Source organism: Ranitomeya imitator, chromosome 2 (genome assembly GCF_032444005.1).
Source record: "Ranitomeya imitator isolate aRanImi1 chromosome 2, aRanImi1.pri, whole genome shotgun sequence".
In the NCBI taxonomy this organism is placed as follows: Eukaryota; Metazoa; Chordata; class Amphibia; order Anura; family Dendrobatidae; genus Ranitomeya; species Ranitomeya imitator.
In genome coordinates, this window is record NC_091283.1 from 275,610,001 (window position 1) to 275,634,201 (window position 24,201).

General features: G+C 42.5%; 1 protein-coding gene across 1 annotated transcript in view; it reads right to left on the minus strand.

Moving 5' to 3' along the window:
• LOC138666402 (oocyte zinc finger protein XlCOF7.1-like) overlaps positions 1-24,201 on the minus strand; it is a 147,616-nt gene that overhangs the window by 30,987 nt on the left and 92,428 nt on the right. The window contains exon 12 of the mRNA XM_069754629.1: positions 22,039-23,486. Coding sequence (XP_069610730.1) covers positions 22,039-23,486 — 1,448 coding nt within the window. The remainder of the gene's footprint in view (positions 1-22,038; positions 23,487-24,201) is intronic.

Here is a 24,201-nt window from a genome sequence, read left to right on the forward strand (position 1 = left end):
GTCGCGGTCACATGACCATGACGTCATGGCAGGTCTTTGTAGCGCAGGCGCGCAAGGGCCTGTGATGACATTGCGGTCACATGACCGTGACGTCATGGCAGGTCCTTCTGCCACCGTAACCTGCAACGGAAGATGGCGGCCGGCGCGAGCTGCAACGGAGGGTGAGTATAGCAGGTTTCTTTTTTTTAATTATTTTTAACATTACATTTTTTACTATTGATGCCGCATAGGCAGCGTCAATAGTAAAAAGTTGGGGACACACAGGGTTAATAGCGGCGGTAACGGAGTGCGTTACCCGCAGCATAACGCGGTCCGTTACCGCCGGCATTAACCCTGTGTTAGCGGTGACCGGAGGGGAGTATGCGGGCAACAGGCACTGACTGCGGGGAGTAAGAAGCGGCCATTTACTTCCGGACTGTGCCCGTCACTGATTGGTCATGACAGGCAGCTGGCGAGACCAATCAGCGAATGAATAACCGTGACAGAAGGACAGACAGAAAGACGGAAGTGACCCTTAGACAATTATATAGTAGATATATATAGACATAAGTATTACTACAGTATAAAACATTGGGAGGTAAATCTAAATGGCTGGACAGCCGGTAAGCAATAGCAACAACCTCCAAGAACACAAAAACCGACCAAAAAGTCCCGATTACAGATAATGATAAAATTACATGATCTTTATTGAATAACAGATTAAAAACAATACGACCAAAAGGAAGTATACATATTTGTATTGAATATGTAAAATAATTGTTATTTATTGCAAGGCTAACCAACTCCACAATGATAAATTTGCAAAGAGTTGTGGCGTACACTGAAATCAGTATATGGTTCTCAGAATAACAAAGTATATATAGTGCACATAATATATATAAAAATGTGAAAAAAATTTAACACACACTTTAGGTAAAAAGATGAAAAAATATTTCAATATAGAATGTGAAACTGGCACACAAAAAGTAACAATTATAAAAAAAAATTTTTGAATAAATATATGTGTAGAAAACTACTGGTTAAAAAAGTGTCAAAGTGCAAAATTGCAGACAACCACAAGGGGTCAGTGTATACCCACACAAAGTAAAGAAGAGCGGAATCACAGCATTTTGTACGGTAAAGAAGTTCAAAGCTCCAAACTCAAATAGAAAACAATAAAGTAATAGGATAGAGTGGAACTTACAACGTAGTATGGTATGTGTCTGGTCTCCAGGAATGGCACCCAACACCCAATTTCTCCTGTTAAGGTACCGTCACATTTAGGGATGCTGCAGCGATGTAGACAACGATCCCGATCGCTGCAGCGTCGCTGTGTGGTCGCTGGAGAGCTGTCACACAGACCAACTATGCGAAGTCCCCTGGTAACCAGGGTAATCATTGGGTTACTAAGCGCAGGGCCGCGCTTAGTAACCCGATGTTTACCCTGGTTACCAGCGTAAACGTAAAAAAAAAAAAACACTACATACTTACATTCCGGTGTTTTCCGGTGTCTGTCCCCCGGCGCTGTGCTTCTCTGCACTGACTGTGAGCGCCAGCCGGAAAGCACACCGGGGAACAGACACCGGAATGTTAGTATGTAGTGTTTGTTTTTTTTAACGTTTACGCTGGTAACCAGGGTAAACATCGGGTTACTAAGCGCGGCCCTGTGCTTAGTAACCCGATGTTTACCCTGGTTACCAGTGAAGACATCGCTGAATCGGCAACACACAACGATTCAGCGATGTCTGCGGGAGTCCAGCGACGAAATAAAGTTCTGGACTTTCTGCTCCAACCAACGATGGCACAGCAGGATCCAGATCGCTGCTGCCTGTCAAACTCAACGATATCGCTGGCCAGGACACTGCAACGTCACGGATCGCTAGCGATATCGTTCAGTGTGAAGGTACCTTTACCCTTGGAAAAATAAAAAAACTTTGGGCTAAAAAATAATTTTTATGGAGAAAAAAAAGTTTTTATTTTCACGGCTCTGCTTTATAAACTGTAGTGAAACACTTGGGGGTTCAAAGTTCTCACAACACATCTAGATAAGTTCCTTAGGGGGTCTACTTTCCAAAATGGTGTCACTTGTGAGGGGTTTCCACTGTTTAGGCACATCAGGGGCTCTTCAAACGAGACATGGCGTCCTATCTCAATTCCAGTCAATTTTGCATTGAAAAGTCAAACGGCGCTCCTTCCCTTCTGAGCTCTGCCATGCGCCCAAACAGTGGTTTACCCCCACATATGGGGTATCAGTGTACTCAGGACAAATTGTACAACAACTTTTGGGGTCCAATTTCTTCTGTTACCCTTGGTAAAATAAAAAATTGGGGGCGAAAAGTTCATTTTTGTGAAAAAATGATTTTTTTATCTTTACGGCTCTACATTATAAACTTCTGTGAAGCACTTGGTGGGTCAAAGTGCTCACCACACATCTAGATAAGTTCCTTAGGGGGTCTACTTTCCAAAATGGTGTCACTTGTCCCCCACAAGTTTCAATGTTTAGGCACATCAGGGGCTCTCCAAACGCAACATGGTGTCCCATCTCGATTCCAGTCAATTTTGCAATGAAAAGTCAAACGGCGCTCCTTCCCTTCCCAGCTCTGCCATGCGCCCAAACAGTGGTTTACCCCCACATATGGGGTTTCATCGTACTCGGGACAAATTGTACAACAACATTTGGGGTCCAATTTCTCCTGTTACCCTTGGTAAAATAAAACAAATTGGAGCTGAAGTAAATTTTTTGTGAAAAAAAGCTAAATGTTCATTTTTTTTTAAACATTCCAAAAATTCCTGTGAAACACCTGAAGGGTTAAAAAAAATTCTTGAATGTGGTTTTGAGCACCTTGAGGGGTGCAGTTTTTAGAATGGTGTCACACTTTGGTATTTTCTATCATATAGACCCCTCAAAGTGACTTCAAATGAGATGTGGTCCCTAAAAAAAAATGTTGTTGTAAAAATGAGAAATTGCTGGTCAATTTTTAACCCTTATAACTCCTTAACAAAAAAAAATTTTGATTCCAAAATTGTGCTGATGTAAAGTAGACATGTGGAAAATGTTACTTATTAAGTATTTTGTGTGACATATCTCTGTGATTTAATTGCATAAATATTCAAAGTTGGAAAATTGCGAAATTTTCAAAATTTTTGTCAAATTACCATTTTTTTTGCACAAATAAACGCAGGTAATAAAGAAATTTTACCACTATCATGAAGTACAATATGTCACGAGAAAACAATGTCAGAATCACTGGGATCCGTTGAAGCGTTCCAGAGTTATTACCTCATAAAGGGACAGTGGTAAAAATTGGCCTGGTCATTAACGTGCAAACCACCCTTGGGGGTAAAGCGGTTAAGAAGGTCATAGAGAAGGACTGTGACAGTCTCCTACCGCATCTGTTGTTTTCTATGAGGAGGTTCCTGTCATGAACCAGACCAGGGTTTTAGTCCTGTCTACCCCTTTCCCGGTCTAGTCATGCCAGGGGGTAACTTTGCTCTGCCTCATTCTGGGTTCAGGTTTGCTATTTATCTCTGCTGCATCCTACAGGCGGTGTCAGTTATATTTTCTGCCTACGGCGTGAGTATCTGACTCTGGTGCTACCCTGATTTGTCTTGCTGCCTTAGCTGACTTGATCGTGTCTGTTCCTTCCTCTCACCCAGTCCCAATTTAGTGATTCTCTTGTATTTGGATTTCTCGGTGTTTGACTCGGCTTTGGTTCTGACCTGATTTTGTCTCTTGCTTCTGATATTACGGCTTCTGACTGGTACTAACCCTATGGCGCCCCGTTGACTCTGAATTTGGTGTTTTCCCTCTGTACTGCATTACTCTCTAGGTTTTGACTCAGCTTGTTTGACTATTCTGCTGCCACCTGGTGGTAGACTTGGTGCAGGTCTGCTTTGACAGACTTGCTGTCCTCCTTCCTCAACTCTATTGCCATCTAGTGGAGCTTGCATTATCCTGCATAGCTGCAGTGTGACAGTTCCACAATCCTCTACTAGATTCTCTCTGAACTTCTGTCTGGCTGCCCTCCGTGGGATCTCCTTGATGTAGCAAAGGAAACCTGAGAAGCCTAAGTCACGTCCCACCAGAGCATCATCGAGCATGTCACTGAAATGCAGGAGAGGGTTGCGAAGGTGATGCCCTTCCAAAAAGGGAACATTTTCCATAACATTTGGGATCACATTTATCCACCGCTCTACGCTGAGCACTTACACCAGGGTTTACATCTAAAACTCTTAGACAGTATTCAGATGAGACCTCCAAGTTATTCACTGTAATGCAGCACCATTGTTACTCTGGACTCCATTTGGCGATGTCCTTGTTTTCATAGGTGACAAAACCGTGGTTGACAGTGCTTTTATGCATGCCTAAAAAGATAGACACTGCTGGATCATAGGAAGCCATCTGGCATCCACAGTCACTCCATCTGCCTCATTATAGGGAATCTTCCACCAGAGGTTCCATCTTAATAACATATTTCAGAGATTTACACAGAAACCCAGGTGTAAGTGCACAGCATAGAGCGCAGAATAAATATGAGCCAAGGCTTACTGCGATCTTTGAGAGGCAGAATGAACAAATCAACAGCAGGTGAAGAATTGGTTTAATTTATTTTTTATGCTGTACATCATGTAGTATAAGTGATTAGGTGACTTTATTCTTCAGGTAACTGCAATTACAGCGATACCAGATGTCAAGACACAGGGGTCAGTGGGTGCTCTAGTCAGTTAGCTGAAACCGCATGGACCAAGGATCATACCACCGAACGCCTGCTCTCCTTTGACCATAAGCATAATACTACTCAGACAACACAGGGTGAAGGCAAAACAATGTGGCAATACTTTTTTGAACCACAAAACAGGCAAATAGCATATAAAACAGTCCCAGCAAAATACCTAAAATGTTGTAAAATTACAGAGTCTCACACTTCTGCTAACTCGTCGGTATAAGAGCAGCTGTGACTTCAGAGCTTCCAGGGCTGACAACCCCACCTGTGGAACACACAGGAGGAGGTAGCAACAAGCTTAGGAAGCTGACAGTTCATTGAGGTACAAGGACAGGGACCCATCCTGGCTTCTCCAAACATCTCCATGGAGCCAGGCGACCGGTGTATGCCAATCCTGACTTTCTCAAACGTATCCATGGGGCTCTGGTGACCGGTGGGTTCAAAACCTGACTACCCCAAACATATCTATGGTACAGTGGTGGTCAATGGAGAATATCTTTATTCTTTCAGCTGGGGCCATGGTCCCCTAAGCTGGCATTCTGTAGAATGTTAAATCTGTTTCCCTCGTGATGGAACTATGATCTGGCAGCTATCCTGTAAAATGTTCCTGGATTTGGTTTTGTAAACAGTCTCTGGTTTTTTGGATCTCTTGGCTCTCTGGAAGTCTTGGCTGTCTGGATGTAAATTGTTAAGGTACCGTCACACTAGACGATATCGCTAGCGATCCGTGACGTTGCAGCGTCCTCGCTAGCGATATCGTCCAGTGTGACAGGCAGCAGCGATCAGGCCCCTGCTGTGCTGTCGCTGGTCGGGGAAGAAAGTCCAGAACTTTGTTTCGTCGCTGGACTCCCCGTAGACATCGCTGAATCGGCGTGTGTGACACCGATTCAGCGATGTCTTCGCTGGTAACCAGGGTAAACATCGGGTTACTAAGCGCAGGGCCGCGCTTAGTAACCCGATGTTTACCCTGGTTACCATCGTTAAAGTAAAAAAAACAACCATTACATACTTACCTACCGCTGTCTGTCCTCGGCGCTCTGCTTCTCTGGTCTGGCTGTGAGCACAGCGGCCGGAAAGCAGAGCGGTGACGTCACCTCTCTGCTTTCCGGCTGACCAACGCTCACAGCCAGACCAGAGAAGCAGAGCGCCGAGGACAGACAGCGTTAGGTAAGTATGTAGCGTTTGTTTTTTTACTTTTAGGATGGTAACCAGGGTAAACATCGGGTTACTAAGCGCGGCCCTGCGCTTAGTTACCTGTTGTGAATTCTGTGGCTGAATTCACTCCTGTGGTCACAAGTGGTACTGCAGCTTCTGAGCTTCCTCCCTCAGGTGTTCTGGTGAGCTCGTTGGCTGCTTTGTTATTTAACTCCACCTGATTCTGTCTTCCTTGCTCCTTGTCAATGTTCCAGTGTTGGATCTGAGCTTCTGGATCTTTCCTGTGGCCTGCTGCTCTGCTTAGATAAGTGCTTCTTTGCTTTTGTTGCTGTTTTTTCTGTCCAGCTAGTCTATTCGTTTTTGCTGGAAGCTCTGAGATGCAAAGGGAGTACCGCCGTGCCGTTAGTTCGGCACGGTGGGTCTTTTTGCCCCCTTTGCGTGGTTTTTTGCTTTAGGGTTTTTTGTAGACTGCAAAGTTCTCTTTGCTATCCTCGCTCTATCTAGAATATCGGGCCTCACTTTGCTGAATCTATTTCATCCCTACGTTTTGTCTTTTCATCTTGCTAACAGTCATTATATGTGGGGGGCTGCCTTTTCCTTTGGGGTATTTCTCTGAGGCAAGTCAGGCTTGTATTTCTATCTTCAGGCTAGTCAGTTCCTCAGGCTGTGCCGAGTTGCATAGGTAGTGTCAGGCGCAATCCACAGCTGCCTTTAGTTGTGTTTAGGTTAGGTTCAGGTATTGCGGTCTACAGAGATTCCACGTCTCAGAGCTCGTTCTATTGTTTTTGGGTTATTATCAGATCACTGTATGTGCTCTGATTGCTGGCACACTGTGTCACTGGATTGCCTACATAACAGTTACCCGATGTTTACCCTGGTTACCCGGGGACTTCAGGATCGTTGGTCGCTGGAGAGCTGTCTGTGTGACAGCTCTCCAGCGACCAAACAGCGACGCTGCAGCGATCCGGATCGTTGTCGGTATCGCTGCAGCGTCGCTTAGTGTGACGGTACCTTTAAGAGGAAGAGGCATAATCCACTTTTATAGCTCACAACTGTTGTCATTCAAGCCAGCATCCAGAGGTCGATTTGATGAGGTTACCTCACATTGTGACTACCTAATTAATTTGCATAGTTTTTAATCCTCTGTTTAGCAAGTCAACAATCTACAGGACCCACACAATGGTCATTCAACAGATTAAGTAAAAATCCAGTTTTAAATTACCCTACATCACTGTCTTCTAAAGACAGCAGACAATTAGTTGTAGGAGCTGATATAAGAGGCAAACATTAGCTATTCAAAATAATCAAAAATCAACTTTTAAGACTAATATGACAACAGTCGTTATTGACCAACCGAAGAACAAACGCATAAATTCAAAACTCAACCTAGAGATAACAGTCTATTCCTTCTGGCTTACAGAAAATAGACGTGTGGATAATTAAGATAAAATGTTGTGAAGTGACACCAGATTTATATATTTTTTCATGTTTGGCTGTTGTCACACATTGAGAGACGCTTTTTATTGCAAAAACTACATCTCCATATTTTGAGAGCTATAATTTTTCCATAGTTTTGCTGACAGTCATATGAGGGCTTGTTTTTTGCAGGACAAGTTGGCGTTTACTGATATAATTTTCGGACACATTACTTTTTTATTACTTTTTATTCCGATTTTTGGGAGGCAGAATGAACAAATAAAAGTAATTCATATTTTTTTATGCTGTTCCGCATGTAGTAAAATTGGTAATGCAGTTTTATTCTTCGGGTCAGTACGATTACAGCAATGCCTCATTTATATTCTTTTATGTTTTAGTGCTTTTACACAATAAAAACTATTTTATTCAAAAAAAGAATTACAGAAGAAAATCAGGAACACTGATCAAGAGAATAAGGTACAATGCTTACTGGATTTTTACTCCAGAAGTCTAGAAGTGAGAAGAATGATCATGAAACTTTGGTCCATTTTACTCTTTGATGAGACTATTTCTAAATTTGCAGGACCAACAGCAGCAATAACATTCAGAAAATCAAAAAAATCGGAGAACACAGTTAGTCCATAGTTACCACAAAGGTGAGAACCAACATTTCAATTTTGACTCATAAGGCTTAATGTGGAGCTGTACAAAATACGGTAAATGTGTTGCATGTAAGAGACATTGCTAATATGAGGGAGTTTACTAATTCTAAGAAAGACAAGACTTATACAACTATATATATATATATATATATATATAGTATCACAAAAGCCGTTATATACCACGTTACATGCCCCAGTGGGCTCATCTACAGTCATGGCGAAAAGTATTGACACCCCTGCAATTCTGTCAGATAATACTCATTTTCTTCCTGAAAATGATTGCAAACACAAATTATTTGGTATTATTATCTTCATTTAATTTGTCTTAAATGAAAAAACACAAAAGAGAATGAAGCAAAAAGCAAAACATTGATCATTTCACACAAAACTCCAAAAATGGGCCAGACAAAAGTATTGGAACCCTCAGCCTAATACTTGGTTGCACAACCTTTAGCCAAAATAACTGCGACCAACCACTTCCGGTAACCATCAATGAGTCTCTTACAATGCTCTGCTGGAATTTTAGACCATTCTTCTTTGGCAAACTGCTCCAGGTCCCTGATATTTGAAGGATGCCTTCTCCAAACTGCCATTTTTGGATCTCTCCACAGGTGTTCTATGGGATTCAGGTCTGGACCCATTGTTGGCTACCTTAGAAGTCTCCAGTGCTTTCTCTCAAACAATTTTCTAGTGCTTTTTGAAGTGTGTTTTGGGTCATTGTCCTGCTAGAAGACCCATGACCTCTGAGGGAGACCCAGCTTTCTTACACTGGGCCCTACATTATGCTGCAAAATTTGTTGGTAGTCTTCAGACTTTATATGCCATGCACACGGTCAAGCAGTCCAGTGCCAGAGGCAGCAAAGCAACCCCAAAAACATCAGGGAACCTCCGCCATGTTTGACTGTAGGGACCGTGTTCTTTTCTTTGAATGCCTTTTTTTTCTCCTGTAAACTCTATGTTGATGCCTTTGCCCAAAAAGCTCTACTTTTGTCTCATCTGACCAGAGAACATTCTTCCAAAATGTTTTAGGCTTTTTCAGGTAAGTTTTGGCAAACTCCAGCCTGGCTTTTTTATGTCTCGGGGTAAGAAGTGGGGTCTTCCTGGGTCTCCTACCATACAGTCCCTTTTCATTCAGATGCCAATGGATAGTACGGGTTCACACTGTTGTACCCTTGGACTGCAGGGTAGCTTGAACTTGTTTGGATGTTAGTCGAGGTTCTTTATCCAACATCCGCACAATCTTGCGTTGAAATCTTTTGTCAATTTTTCTTTTCCATCCACATCTAGGGAGGCTAGCCACAGTGCCATGGGCTTTAAACTTTTTGATGACACTGCGCACGGTAGACACAGGAACATTCAGGTCTTTGGAGATGGACTTGTAGCCTTGAGATTGCTCATGCTTCCTCACAATTTGGTTTCTCAAGTCCTCAGACAGTTCTTTGGTCTTCTTTCTTTTCTCCATGCTCAATATGGTACACACAAGGACACAGGACAGAGGTTGAGTCAACTTTATTCCATGTCAACTGGCTGCAAGTGTGATTTAGTTATTGCCAACACCTGTTAGGTACCACAGGTAAGTTACAGGTGCTGTTCATTACACAAATTAGAGAAGCATCACATGATTTTTCGAACAGTGCCAATACTTTTGTCCACCCCCTTTTTATGTTTGGTGTGGAATTATATCCATTTTGGCTTTAGGACAATTCATTTAATTTGTCTTAAATGAAAAAACACAAAAAGAAGATAGTAATACAAAATAATTTGTGTTTGCAAGCATTTTCAGGAAGAAAATGAGTATTATTTGACAGAATTGGTGTCAATACTTTTGGCCATGACTGTATGTGGGCATGACAACACAGGAGCTCTGTAGGAGAGTACGGGAACATGTTCTTGATATAGAAGGTGCCAATTCTGAAACTGACATCCATTTATATGGTTTGATCATGTCACATTTTTTAGTACAATGATTCCACAGGGCTTTGTGCCCCTTTTCTTTTTTATAGGTTATATTGTGAATTCATAGATATTTACACTATAGCACTTTAGTTATTTATTATTATACCTGGCACATACAGTGGGGCAAAAAAGTATTTAGTCAGTCAGCAATAGTGCAAGTTCTACCACTTAAAAAGATGAGAGGCGTCTGTAATTTACATCATAGGTAGACCTCAACTATGGGAGACAAACTGAGAAAAAAAAAATCCAGAAAATCACATTGTCTGTTTTTTTAACATTTTATTTGCATATTATGGTGGAAAATAAGTATTTGGTCAGAAACAAACAGTCAAGATTTCTGGCTCTCACAGACCTGTAACTTCTTCTTTAAGAGTCTCCTCTTTCCTCCACTCATTACCTGTAGTAATGGCACCTGTTTAAACTTGTTATCAGTATAAAAAGACACCTGTGCACACCCTCAAACAGTCTGACTCCAAACTCCACTATGGTGAAGACCAAAGAGCTGTCAAAGGACACCAGAAACAAAATTGTAGCCCTGCACCAGGCTGGGAAGACTGAATCTGCAATAGCCAACCAGCTTGGAGTGAAGAAATCAACAGTGGGAGCAATAATTAGAAAATGGAAGACATACAAGACCACTGATAATCTCCCTCGATCTGGGGCTCCACGCAAAATCCCACCCCGTGGGGTCAGAATGATCACAAGAACGGTGAGCAAAAATCCCAGAACCACGCGGGGGGACCTAGTGAATGAACTGCAGAGAGCTGGGACCAATGTAACAAGGCCTACCATAAGTAACACACTACGCCACCATGGACTCAGATCCTGCAGTGCCAGACGTGTCCCACTGCTTAAGCCAGTACATGTCCGGGCCCATCTGAAGTTTGCTAGAGAGCATTTGGATGATCCAGAGGAGTTTTGGGAGAATGTCCTATGGTCTGATGAAACCAAACTGGAACTGTTTGGTAGAAACACAACTTGTCGTGTTTGGAGGAAAAAGAATACTGAGTTGCATCCATCAAACACCATACCTACTGTAAAGCATGGTGGTGGAAACATCATGCTTTGGGGCTGTTTCTCTGCAAAGGGGCCAGGATGACTGATCTGGGTACATGAAAGAATGAATGGGGCCATGTATCGTGAGATTTTGAGTGCAAACCTCCTTCCATCAGCAAGGGCATTGAAGATGAAACGTGGCTGGGTCTTTCAACATGACAATGATCCAAAGCACACCACCAGGGCAACGAAGGAGTGGCTTTGTAAGAAGCATTTCAAGGTCCTGGAGTGGCCTAGCCAGTCTCCAGATCTCAACCCTATAGAAAACCTTTGGAGGGAGTTGAAAGTCCGTGTTGCCAAGCGAAAAGCCAAAAACATCACTGCTCTAGAGGAGATCTGCATGGAGGAATGGGCCAACATACCAACAACAGTGTGTGGCAACCTTGTGAAGAGTTACAGAAAACGTTTGACCTCTGTCATTGCCAACAAAGGATATATTACAAAGTATTGAGATGAAATTTTGTTTCTGACCAAATACTTATTTTCCACCATAATATGCAAATAAAATGTTAAAATAACAGACAATGTGATTTTCTGGATTTTTTTTTCTCAGTTTGTCTCCCATAGTTGAGGTCTACCTATGATGTAAATTACAGACACCTCTCATCTTTTTAAGTGGTGGAACTTGCACTATTGCTGACTGACTAAATACTTTTTTGCCCCACTGTATATGTTCACCACTGTCAGGAGTCCTTAGAATACAGAGAATATAAATACTGTATATTCTTTTTCCTTATATAATTTAAATTAATTTATATGTTTGTCCATCCAAAGATATAATATAAAAATTATGTTAATTATAACAATAAATGTTTAGCATATTATAGGTTCTGTTACATTTTGTTCCCAACTTGTGACTATTCTGTGCTGGATTAAGATAATTATATCTATTTCTTTACCAACAGAGTCTTTAGCATCAATTTTCACACGTGCTGCCATGTTTGATAACTAGTAAATATGAAGCGACGTACTGACAATTATCACACCGGTCACACAATGGCGCACTTTCGTCGGATACCTCTTCATCCAGGATGGTCTGTACGCTTCTACCTTTCAGATACGAGACGCCAATCCCTGTTGCGATAACAACGCCGCCACATCACTTTCGGTCGGCGATACTCGTCGCTGGATGTTAGACGCTGATCCTTGTAACTAGAACGATGGTACCACATCGCTTCCGGCAGTGACGCTATGCCGATGGGCCCATGTGATTCAATTACCTAGGTTATGGCGTCAATACGGCCCTGTAAACAAGCAATGTTTGGCTGTCAAACTCAGTGGGAATAAGGGACACCTGACTAAAAGTAAGCTGATTGGCTAGTCTGATTATAAATACGTATCTGGCCAGTACCCAACCACCCCTGGATGAAGCATTTTTAAGCGAAACGCGCGTCGGATGTGGTGGGTCCCTATATACCATTACTAGGTAAATATACCTTCTTCTTGCAATAATCATGTGCTACATTTTAGGTCTTTCATTATGTTGCATTATTTGATATCATTGGTGTTTTATATGCATACTAACCATTGTGCTGCTGTATTATAGGACATTATGTTATTATGACTAGTGTTACCATGCATCATGTCACTTCATTTATGTACTGGTTTATTTGTCTGGAGTACTAAGGTCTGCTTCAACCTTATGTTGATTCTTGGAATATAAATTCACATTTTAATCTAATTTCTGCAGAATAATTTCCTATGTACAATGGACTAATCAAACCAACGGTAGTACCTGCACTCTAAGGCCGGTGTCACACTTAGCGTAGAGAAATACGGTCCATTTTTTACAGGTGTAATACGCAGAAAAGTTCCTGAACAATGATCCGTATTCAACGTAAGGGAGCGATTTTTTCTCTAAAAACTATCCGTGTGTCATCCGTATGGTGAGATTTTCTCGCCGGCTTGCAAAATGGACATAGAATGTATCCATGGGTTCAAATACTCGTGAAAACATATATACAGTAAATAAATTTACAACCAGGAGCCTGCTAATGCAGCTGTTGCTTCTGGTTGTAAAAACCGGGGAATGAATGGAATGCAGGGGAACGTAGCATCGTTTACTTGCGGTGATGAGCCCCTTGGTGGCATACACTCATATGAACTCTAGCGTGAGAAAATATTCAGAAAAATTCCCAATAGAGTTCATCTCAGTTTATGCCAGCATGGGGCGCATCATAGCAAGTCTACGATGCTACATTCCCTTGCATTCCATTCATTCCACAGTTTTTACTAGACAGGAGCAACAGCTGCATTAGCAGGCTCCTCGTTGTAAATTTATTTAACCCCTTCAGATGGATTTACTGTGTGGGACATGACTGAACGCAGGAGAGGTATGGGATATTGTTGCTTTTTTATGTTTTTTTTTTTACAGAACGAGGGTCTTCAGGTGGATTAAGCGTACAATAAAGATTTTAAAACACCATGTGTATTTATTTCATTAAAATACTTCATTCATAATATGGGTGTATTATTAACCCCTTCCCGACCTTTGACGCCACGTAGGCGTCATGAAAGTCGGTGCCAATCCGACCCATGACGCCTATGCGGCGTCATGGAAAGATCGCGTCCCTGCAGATCGGGTGAAAGGGTTAACTCCCATTTCACCCGATCTGCAGGGACAGGGGGAGTGGTAGTTTAGCCCAGGGGGGGTGGCTTCACCCCCTCGTGGCTACGATCGCTCTGATTGGCTGTTGAAAGTGAAACTGCCAATCAGAGCGATTTGTAATATTTCACCCATTATAACGGGTGAAATATTACAATCCAGCCATGGCCGATGCTGAAATATCATCGGCCATGGCTGGAAATACTAGTGTGCCCCCACCCCACCCCTCCGATCGCCCCCCCACCCCCCCGATCTGGCCGGTACACTGCTCCGGCTCCCCTCCGTCCAGTGCTCCGCTCCCCCCCGTGCTCGTGTCCGCTCCCCCCGTGCTCCAATCACCCCCCCGTGCTCCAATCACCCCCCCTGCACTCCGATCCACCCCCCCCCGTGCTCCGTTCCACCCCCCCGTGCTCCATTCCAGCCCCCCCGTGCTCCGTTCCACGCCCCCCGCGCTCCGTTCCACCCCTCCCGCGCTCCGATTCCCCCCCCCCGTGCTCCGATCCCCCCCCCGTGGTCCCCCCCCACCCTATCATACTTACCGATCCAGCCGTGGTCCCGTCCGTCTTCTCCCGGGCGCCGCCATCTTCCAAAATGGCGGGCGCATGTGCAGTGCGCCCGCCGAATCTGCCGGCCGGCAGATTCGTTCCAAAGTGCATTTTGATCACTGAGATATAATCTATCTCAGTGATCAAAATAAAAAAAATAATAAATGACCCCCCCCCTTTGTCACCCCCATAGGTAGGGACAATAAAAAAATAAAGAAATTTTTTTTTTTCCACTAATGTTAGAATAGGGTTAGGGTTAGGGGTAGGGTTAGGGTTAGGGGTAGGGGTAGGGGTAGGGTTAGGGGTAGGGTTAGGGCTAGGGTTAGGGCTAGGGTTAGGGTTTCGGTATGTGCACACGTATTCTGGTCCTCTGCGGATTTTTCCGCTGCGGATTTGATAAATCCGCAGTGCTAAACCGCTGCGGATTTATGGCGGATTTACCGCGTTTTTTTCTGCGCATTTCACTGCGGTTTTACAATTGCGATTTTCTATTGGAGCAGTTGTAAAACCGCTGCGGAATCCGCACAAAGAAGTGACATGCTGCGGAATGTAAACCGCTGCGTTTCCGTGCAGTTTTTCCGCAGCATGTGTACAGCGATTTTTGTTTCCCATAGGTTTACATTGAACTGTACACTCATGGGAAACTGCTGCGGATCCGCAGCGTTTTCCGCAGCGTGTGCACATACCTTTAGAATTAGGCTATGTGCACACGGTGCGGATTTGGCTGCGGATTCGCAGCAGTGTTCCATCAGGTTTACAGTACCATGTAAACATATGAAAAACCAAATCCGCTGTGCCCGTGATGCGGAAAATACCGCGCGGGAACGCTGCGTTGTATTTTCCGCAGCATGTGAATTCTTTGTGCGGATTCCGCAGCGTTTTACACCTGTTCCTCAATAGGAATCCGCAGGTGAAATCCGCACAAAAAACACTGGAAATCCGCGGAAAATCCGCAGGTAAAACACAGTGCCTTTTACCCGCAGATTTTTCAAAAATGGTGCGGAAATATCTCACACGAATCCGCAACGTGGGCACATAGCCTTAGGGTTAGGGTTGGAATTAGTGTTGTGGTTAGGGGTGTGTTGGGGTTAGGGTTGTGATTAGGATTATGGCTACAGTTGGGATTAGGGTTAGGGGTGTGTTGGGGTTAGTGTTGGAGTTAGAATTGAGGGGTTACCACTGTTTAGGCACATCAGGGGTCTCCAAACGCAACATGGCGCCACCATTGATTCCAGCCAATCTCGTATTCAAAAAGTCAAATGGTGCTCCCTCACTTCCGAGCCCTGACGTGTGCCCAAACAGTGGTTTACCCCCACATATGGGGTACCAGCATACTCAGGACAAACTGCGCAACAATTACTGGGGTCCAATTTCTCCTGTTACCCTTGTGAATCTAAAAAAATGCTTGCTAAAACATAATTTTTGAGGAAAGAAAAATGATTTTTTATTTTCACGGCTCTGTGTTGTAAACGTCTGTGAAGCACTTGGGGGTTCAAAGTGCTCACCACATATCTAGATAAGTTCCTTGGGGGGTCTAGTTTCTAAAATGGGGTCACTTGTGGGGGGTTTCTACTGTTTAGGCACACCAGGGGCTCTGCAAACGCAACGTGACACCCGCAGACCATTCCATCAAAGTCTGCATTTCAAAAGTCACTACTTCCCTTCTGAGCCCCGACGTGTGCCCAAACAGTGGTTTACCCCCACATATGGGGTATCAGCGTACTCAGGAGAAACTGGACAACAACTTTTGGGGTCCAATTTCTCCTGTAACCCTTGGGAAAATAAAAAATTCTGGGCTAAATAATTATTTTTGAGGAAAGAAAACGTATTTATTATTTTCACGGCTCTGCATTATAAACTTCTATGAAGCACTTGGGGGTTCAAAGTGCTCACCACACATCTAGATAAGTTCCTTTCAGGGTCTAGTTTCCAAAATGGGGTCACTTGTGGGGGGTTTCTACTGTTTAGGCACATCAGGGGCTCTGCAAACGCAACGTGACGCCCGCAGAGCATTCCATCAAAGTCTGCATTTCAAAACGTCACTACTTCAATTCCAAGCCCCGGCATGTGCCCAAACAGTAGTTTACCCCCACATATGGGGTATCACCGTACTCAGGAGAAACTGGACAACAAATATTGGGGTCAAATTTCTCCTGTTACCCTTGGGAAAATTAAAAAACTCTGGGCTAAATAATTATTTTTGAGGAAAGAAAACGTATTTATTATTTTCACGGCTCTGCATTATAAACTTCTATGAAGCACTTGGGGGTTCAAAGTGCTCACCACACATCTAGATAAGTTCCTTTGGGGGTCTAGTTTCCAAAATGGGGTCACTTGTGGGGGGTTTCTACTGTTAAGCCACATCAGGGGCTCTGCAAACGCAACGTGACGCCCACAGAGCATTCCATCAAAGTCTGCATTTCAAAACGTCACTACTTCACTTCCGAGCCCCGGCATGTGCCCAAACAGTGATTTACCCCCACATATGGGGTATCAGCGTACTCAGGAGAAACTGGACAACAACTTTTGGGGTCAAATTTCTCCTGTTACCCTTGGGAAAATAAAAAATTGCAGGCTAAAAGATCATTTTTGAGAAAATAATTTTTTTTTTTATTTTCATGGCTCTGCGTTATAAACTTCTGTGAAGCACTTGGGGGTTCAAAGTCCTCACCACACATCTAGATTAGTTCCTTTGGGGGTCTAGTTTCTAAAATGGTGTCATTTCTGGGGGATCTCCAATGTTTAGGCACACAGGGGCTCTCCAAACGTGACATGGTGTCCGCTAATGATTGGAGCTAATTTTCCATTTAAAAAGCCAAATGGCGTGCCATCCCTTCCGAGCCCTGCCGTGCGCCCAAACAGTGGTTTACCCCCACATATGGGGTATCAGCGTACTCAGGACAAACTGGACAACAATATTTGGGGTCCAATTTCTCCTATTATCCTTGGCAAAATAGGAAATTCCAGGCTAAAAAATCATTTTTGAGGAAAGAAAAATTATTTTTTATTTTCATGGCTCTGCGTTATAAACTTCTGTGAAGCACCTGGGGGTTTAAAGTGCTCAATATGCATCTAGATAAGTTCCTTGGGGGGTCTAGTTTCCAAAATGGGGTCACTTGTGCGGGAGCTCCAATGTTTAGGCACACAGGGGCTCTCCAAACGCGACATGGTGTCCGCTAACAATTGGAGCTAATTTTCCATTCAAAAAGTCAAATGGCGCGCCTTCTCTTCCGAGCCCTGCCGAGTGCCCAAACAGTGGTTTACCCCCACATATGAGGTATCGGCGTACTCGGGAGAAATTGCCCAACAAATTTTATGATCCATTTTATCCTACTGCCCATGTGAAAATGAAAAAATTGAGGCGAAAAGATTTTTTTTGTGAAAAAAAAGTACTTTTTCATTTTTACAGATCAATTTGTGAAGCACCTGAGGGTTTAAAGTGCTCACTAGGCATCTAAATTAGTTCCTTGGGGGGTCTAGTTTCCAAAATGGGGTCACTTGTGGGGGAGCGCCAATGTTTAGGCACACAGGAGCTATCCAAACGCGACATGGTGTCCGCTAACGATGGAAATAATTTTTCATTCAAAAAGTCAAATGGCGCTCCTTCCCTTCCGAGCCTTACCATGTGCCCAAACAGTGGTTTACCTCCACATGTGAGGTATTGGTGTACTCAGGAGAAATTGCCCAACACATTTTAGGATCCATTTTATCCTGTTGCCCATGTGAAAATGAAAAAATTGAGGCTAAAAGAATTTTTTTGTGAAAAAAAAGTACTTTTTCATTTTTACGGATCAATTTGTGAAGCACCTGGGGGTTCAAAGTGCTCACTATGCATCTAGATAAGTTCCTTGGGGCGTCTAGTTTCCAAAATGGGGTCACTTGTGGGGGAGCTCCAATTTTTAGGCACACGGGGGCTCTCCAAACGTGACATGGTGTCCGCTAAAGAGTGGAGCCAATTTTTGATTCAAAAAGTCAAATGGCGCTCCTTCCCTTCCAAGCCCTGCCGTGCGCCAAAACAGTGGTTTACCCCCACATATGAGGTATCAGCGTACTCAGGACAAATTGGACAACAACTTTCGTGGTTCAGTTTCTCCTTTTACCATTGGGAAAATAAAAAAATTGTTGCTAAAAGATAATTTTTGTGACTAAAAAGTTAAATGTTCATTTTTTCCTTCCATGTTGCTTCTGCTGCTGTGAAGCACCTGAAGGGTTAATAAACTTCTTGAATGTGGTTTTGAGTACCTTGAGGGGTGCAGTTTTTATAATGGTGTCACTTTTGGGTATTTTCAGCCATATAGACCCCTCAAACTGACTTCAAATGTGAGGTGGTCCCTAAAAAAAATGGTTTTGTAAATTTCGTTGTAAAAATGACAAATCGCTGGTCGAATTTTAACCCTTATAACTTCCTAACAAAAAAAAATTTTGTTTCCAAAATTGTGCTGATGTAAAGTAAACATGTGGGAAATGTTATTTATTAACTATTTTGTGTCACATATCTCTCTGGTTTAACAGAATAAAAATTCAAAATGTGAAAATTGCGAAATTTTCAAAATTTTCGCCAAATTTCCGTGTTTATCACAAATAAATGCAGAATTTATTGACCTAAATTTACCACTAACATGAAGCCCAATATGTCACGAAAAAACAATCTCAGAACCGCTAGGATCCATTGAAGCGTTCCTGAGTTATTACCTCATAAAGGGACACTGGTCAGAATTGCAAAAAACGGCAAGGTCTTTAAGGTCAAAATAGGCTGGGTCTTGAAGGGGTTAAACCTTTACTACTATTGGATTAATAATGGATAGGTGTCTTATTGACATCTCTCCATTATTAACCAGGCTTAATGTCACCTTACATTAGCAAGGTGACATTAACCCTTTAATAACCCATATCCCACTGCTACTCGGGAGTGGGAAGAGGGAGGCCAAGTGCCTGAATAGGCGCATCTTACAGATGGGCCTTTTCTGGGGTGGCTGGGGGCAGATGTTTTTAGCCAGGGGGGCCAATAACCATGGTCCCTCTCTAGGCTATTAATATCTGCCCTCAGTCACTGGCTTTCCCACTCTGGCGGAGAAAATTGCGCGGGAGCCCACACCAGTTCCGTGATTTAACCCTTTATTTTAACAGAGCCACCAAATTTTGCACACAGACACTGCTAACATTAGTAGTCAGGAATATGTAAAAAAAAAATAAGGGATATGAAATAGTTTACTGTCTGTAAACCATGTCTCGTATCCTTTCGGGTTTGATAAGGAGATAGCAAAAGCCGGCAATTGAATTACCGGCTTTTATGCTATCTAGCTCTGTAATAAATATATATATCTATATATCAATGACACATACAGTACAGACCAAAAGTTTGGACACACCTTCTCATTTAAAGATTTTTCTGTATTTTCATGAGTATGAAAATTGTAAATTCACACTGAAGGCATCAAAACTATGAATTAACACATGTGGAATTATATACTTAACAAAAAAGTGTGAAACAAATGAAAATATGTCTTATATTCTAGGTTCTTCAAAGTAGCCACCTTTTGCTTTGATGACTGCTTTGCACACTCTTGATGAGCTTCAAGAGGTAGTCACCGGGAATGGTTTTCACTTCACAGGTGTGCCCTGTCGGGTTTAATAAGTGGGATTTCTTGCTTTAAAAATGGGGTTGGGGCCATCAGTTGTGTTGTGCAGAAGTCTTATAGTCCTACTGAATAGACTGTTAGAATTTGTATTATGGCAAGAAAAAAGCAGCCAAAGTAAAGAAAAACGAGTGGCCATCATTACTTTAAGAAATGAAGGTCAGTCAGTCCGAAAAATTGTGAAAACTTTGAAAGTGTCCCCAAGTGCAGTTTCAAAAACCATCAAGCGCTACAAAGAAACTGGCTCACACGAGGACCGCACCAGGAAAGGAAGACCAAGAGTCACCTCTGCTTCTGAGGATAAGTTTATCCGAGTCACCAGCCTCAGAAATCGCAGGTTAACAGCAGTTTAGATTAGAGACCAGGTCAATGCCACACAGAGTTCTAGCAGCAGACACATCTCTACAACAACTGTTACGAGGAGACTTTGTGCAGCAGGCCTTCATGGTAAAATAGCTGCTAGGAAACCACTGCTAAGGACAGGCAACAAGCAGAAGAGAATTGTTGGGCTAAAGAACACAAAAAAATGAACATTAAACCAGTGGAAATCTGTGCTTTGGTCTGATGAGTCCAAATTTGAGATCTTTGGTTCCATCCACCATGTCTTTGTGCGACGCAGAAAAGGTGAACGGATGGACTCTACATGCTGGTTCCCACCGTGAAGCATTGAGGAGGAGGTGTGATGGTGTGGGGGCTTTGCTGGTGACACTGTTGGAGATTTATTCAAAATTGAAGGCATACTGAACCAGCATTGCTACCACAGCATCTTCCAGCGGCATACTATTCCATCCGGTTTGCGTTTATTTGGACCATCATTTATTTTTCAACAGGACTATGACCTCAAACACACCTCCAGGCTGTGTGAGGGCTATTTGACCAAGAAGGAGAGTGATGGGGTGCTACACCAGATGACCTGGCCTCCACAGTCACCAGACCTGAACCCAATCGAAATGGTGTGGGGTGAGCTGGACCGCAGAGTGAAGGCAAAAGGGCCAACAAGTGCTAAGCATCTCTGGGAACTCCTTCAAGATTGTTGGAAGACCATTCCCGGTGACTACCTTTTGAAGCTCATCAAGAGAATGCCAAGAGTGTGCAAAGCAGTCATCAAAGCAAAAGGTGGCTACTTTGAAGAACCTAGAATATAAGACATAATATCAGTTGTTTCACACTTTTTTGTTAAGTATATAATTCCACATGTGCTAATTCATAGTTTTGATGCCTTCAGTGTGAATTTACAATTTTCATAGTCATGAAAATACAGAAAAATCTTTAAATGAGAAGGTGTGTCCAAACTTTTGGTCTGTACTGTATGTGTATATATATATATATATATATATATATATATATATATATCTACCTATGCTATGTGTAGACATTTATTCTATCTATTCTATTCTAACCTGTCAGTGTGATTTTACTGTACACCGTGCTGAATTGCCAGCTTTTCTATAGAACACCGATGCATATTTCTCGCAAGTCACACTGATGGTCTGTGTGTAATCCAAATTTTTCTCGCCCCCACAGACAGCACCTCACAATGGGGCAGCGGATGCGCTGGAAAAATGCATCTGCTGCCCCCGTTGTGCGGCGCATTCACTGTTAGCGTCGGTACGTCGGCCCGACGTACTGCGACGGGCCGAGTACGACGCTAGTGTGAAAGTAGCCTAAGCTGAGAATCCAGGAGCTAAGGTGCCAGGATTGACACCTACCTCCAACAAAAGCCCCTTTGTACTTACAATCAGTTTCACCCATTTCTCAACTAAAGGTACCGTCACACTCAGCGACACTACAGTGATATAGACAACGAGCTGACCTAAACTAGATCGCTAGCGCGTCGCTGTTTAGGTTGCTGTAGAGATGTCAAACACAGCAACTCCAGAACGATGCAGGAGCAATCCAGTGACGTAACGGCGACTCACTTCTCGTTCTCGCTGGTTGTTAGCTCCATGTAAAACGTTGCTGGCGTCGTTGCTTTTGATGTCAAACATGACGATACACGCCAACCTGGCGACGAAATAAAGTTCTAGACTTCTAGCTCCAACCAGCGATGGCACAGCGGGATCCAGATCGCTGCTGCGTGTCAAACACAACGAGATCGCTATCCAGGGCGCTGCAATGTCACGAATCGTTGTCGTTCTCTTTGCAAAGTTGCTGAGTGTGACAGTACCTTAAATGTAACTCTACTGCCTGATTGATTTCCCTTATTATTTATTTCCTTTACACTCTACATGAGTTTTTAGATGATGAAGATATGATTCCAAGGAATAACATTTCCCACATTCTGAACATAAAAAATAGTCCTTACCCTGTATGAGTTCTCTGATGTGCAAAAAGTTTTGAACTAGAACTATAACATTTTCCACATTCTGGACATGAATACGGCTTCTCTCCTGTGTGAATTATTTGATGGATAAGAAGAGCTGATTTCTGGATAAAACATTTCCCACATTCTGGACATGAATATGGCTTCTCTCCTGTGTGAATTCTTTGATGGTTAAGAAGAGCTGGTTTCTGAATAAAACATTTCCCACATTCTGGACATGAATATGGCTTCTCTCCTGTGTGAATTCTTTGATGTTTAAGAAGATCTGATCTCTGGATAAAACCTTTCCCACATTCTGGACATGAGTATGGCTTCTCTCCTGTGTGAGTTCTTTGATGTTTAACAAGATCTGGTTTCTGAATAAAACATTTCCCACATTCTGGACATGAATATGGCTTCTCTCCTGTGTGAATTCTTTGATGTTTAACAAGATCTGGTTTCTGAATAAAACCTTTCCCACATTCTGGACATGGATATGGCTTCTCTCCTGTGTGAATTCGCTGATGCATAAGGAAACATGATTTCTGGTTGAAAGATTTCCCACATTCTGGACATGAATAAGTCTTCTCCCCTGTGTGACTTCTGTAATGTGTAAGCAATTTTGACCTATGGTTAAAACATTTCCCACATTCTGCACATAAAAATGGCTTTTCTCCTGTGTGACTTAGCTGATGCATAAGAAAATGTGCTTTCTGGTTGAAAGATTTCCCACATTCTGGACATGAATATGGCTTCTCTCCTGTGTGAACTCTTTGATGGGTAATAAGATCTTGTCCCTGGATAAAACATTTCCCACATTCTGGACATGGATATGGCTTCTCTCCTGTGTGAATTCTTTGATGTTTAACAAGATCGGGTTTCTGAATAAAACATTTCCCACATTCTGAACACGAATAACGCTTCTCTCCTGTGTGTATTCTTTGATGTTTAAGAAGATCTGATCTCTCAGTAAAACATTTCCCACATTCTGGACATGGATATGGCTTCTCTCCTGTGTGACTTCTGTAATGTGTAAGCAATCTTGACTTACGGTTAAAACATTTCCCACATTCTGAACATGAAAATGGCTTTTCTCCTGTGTGACTTCGCTGATGCATAAGGAAATGTGCTTTCTGATTGAAACATTTCCCACATTCTGGACATGAAAATGGTTTTTCTCCTGTGTGAATTCTCCCATGTGTAAGCAATTTAGATTTATATTTAAAATATTTCCCACATTCTGAACAGGTAAATGGTTTCTTCTCTGGGGGAATTATTTGATGTTCAACATCACTTTTGCGGCTTTCATTTTGCTTAAGAGTCTGTGATGAATCCACATAGATGACTGACTGAAAAGGCTCCGATGATTGATTTTTGCTCTGAAGGGCTGGAGGTATAGCTGGAATATTGGCATGCTTTTCATAGGTATCTGGTTTGACACCACAGTCATCTGCCAAGAATAAAACTGATTTTATTATTTTTCATTATCAATGCCTTATATTTTATATAATTTCTAAATACATAATTCTATACAACTCAAAGTATAATGAAACTATGACCTAAGACAGTGGCGAGCCACCTGTTCACAAATCCCATGGTACTGAACCACTAAAGTACGATCGACAAACATAATACACAAATACAGAAACGTTTGAAGCAATAAAGGGAGGATTAAAAATAAGCTTTATTACATTACAATCTATAGCAACAGATAAATATACACCATAAAAACATGTACGATTCTTAAAGGGATATTCCCATCTCTGATCAACTATTCCAATAAGTAGTACATGTAATAATAATATTAGGAAATATGTAGTATAGTTCTCCTGATTTGCTCATAACTCTACATCAAGCTCCATCGCACCGAAAAGCACTACAAATATTGGCTGGTGACTAGCTCATCCAACCTTTATCCACCCCCAGTTCCTCAAGATGGTTAGACCATCATTGTAAATAAGCCCCTGTCCTTTGTGTCACTCCCACCATATTGTAGATTGCAAGCTCTTACAGGCAGGGTCGTCAATATCCTTGCATTAATTATTGTATTATCGTTAACTTTGTTATGACTGTTGTATATGAACTGCTGAATTGTAAAGCACTGCGGAATATGTTGGCGCCATATAAATAAATATTATTATGAGCAAATGTCACACAGATGTATT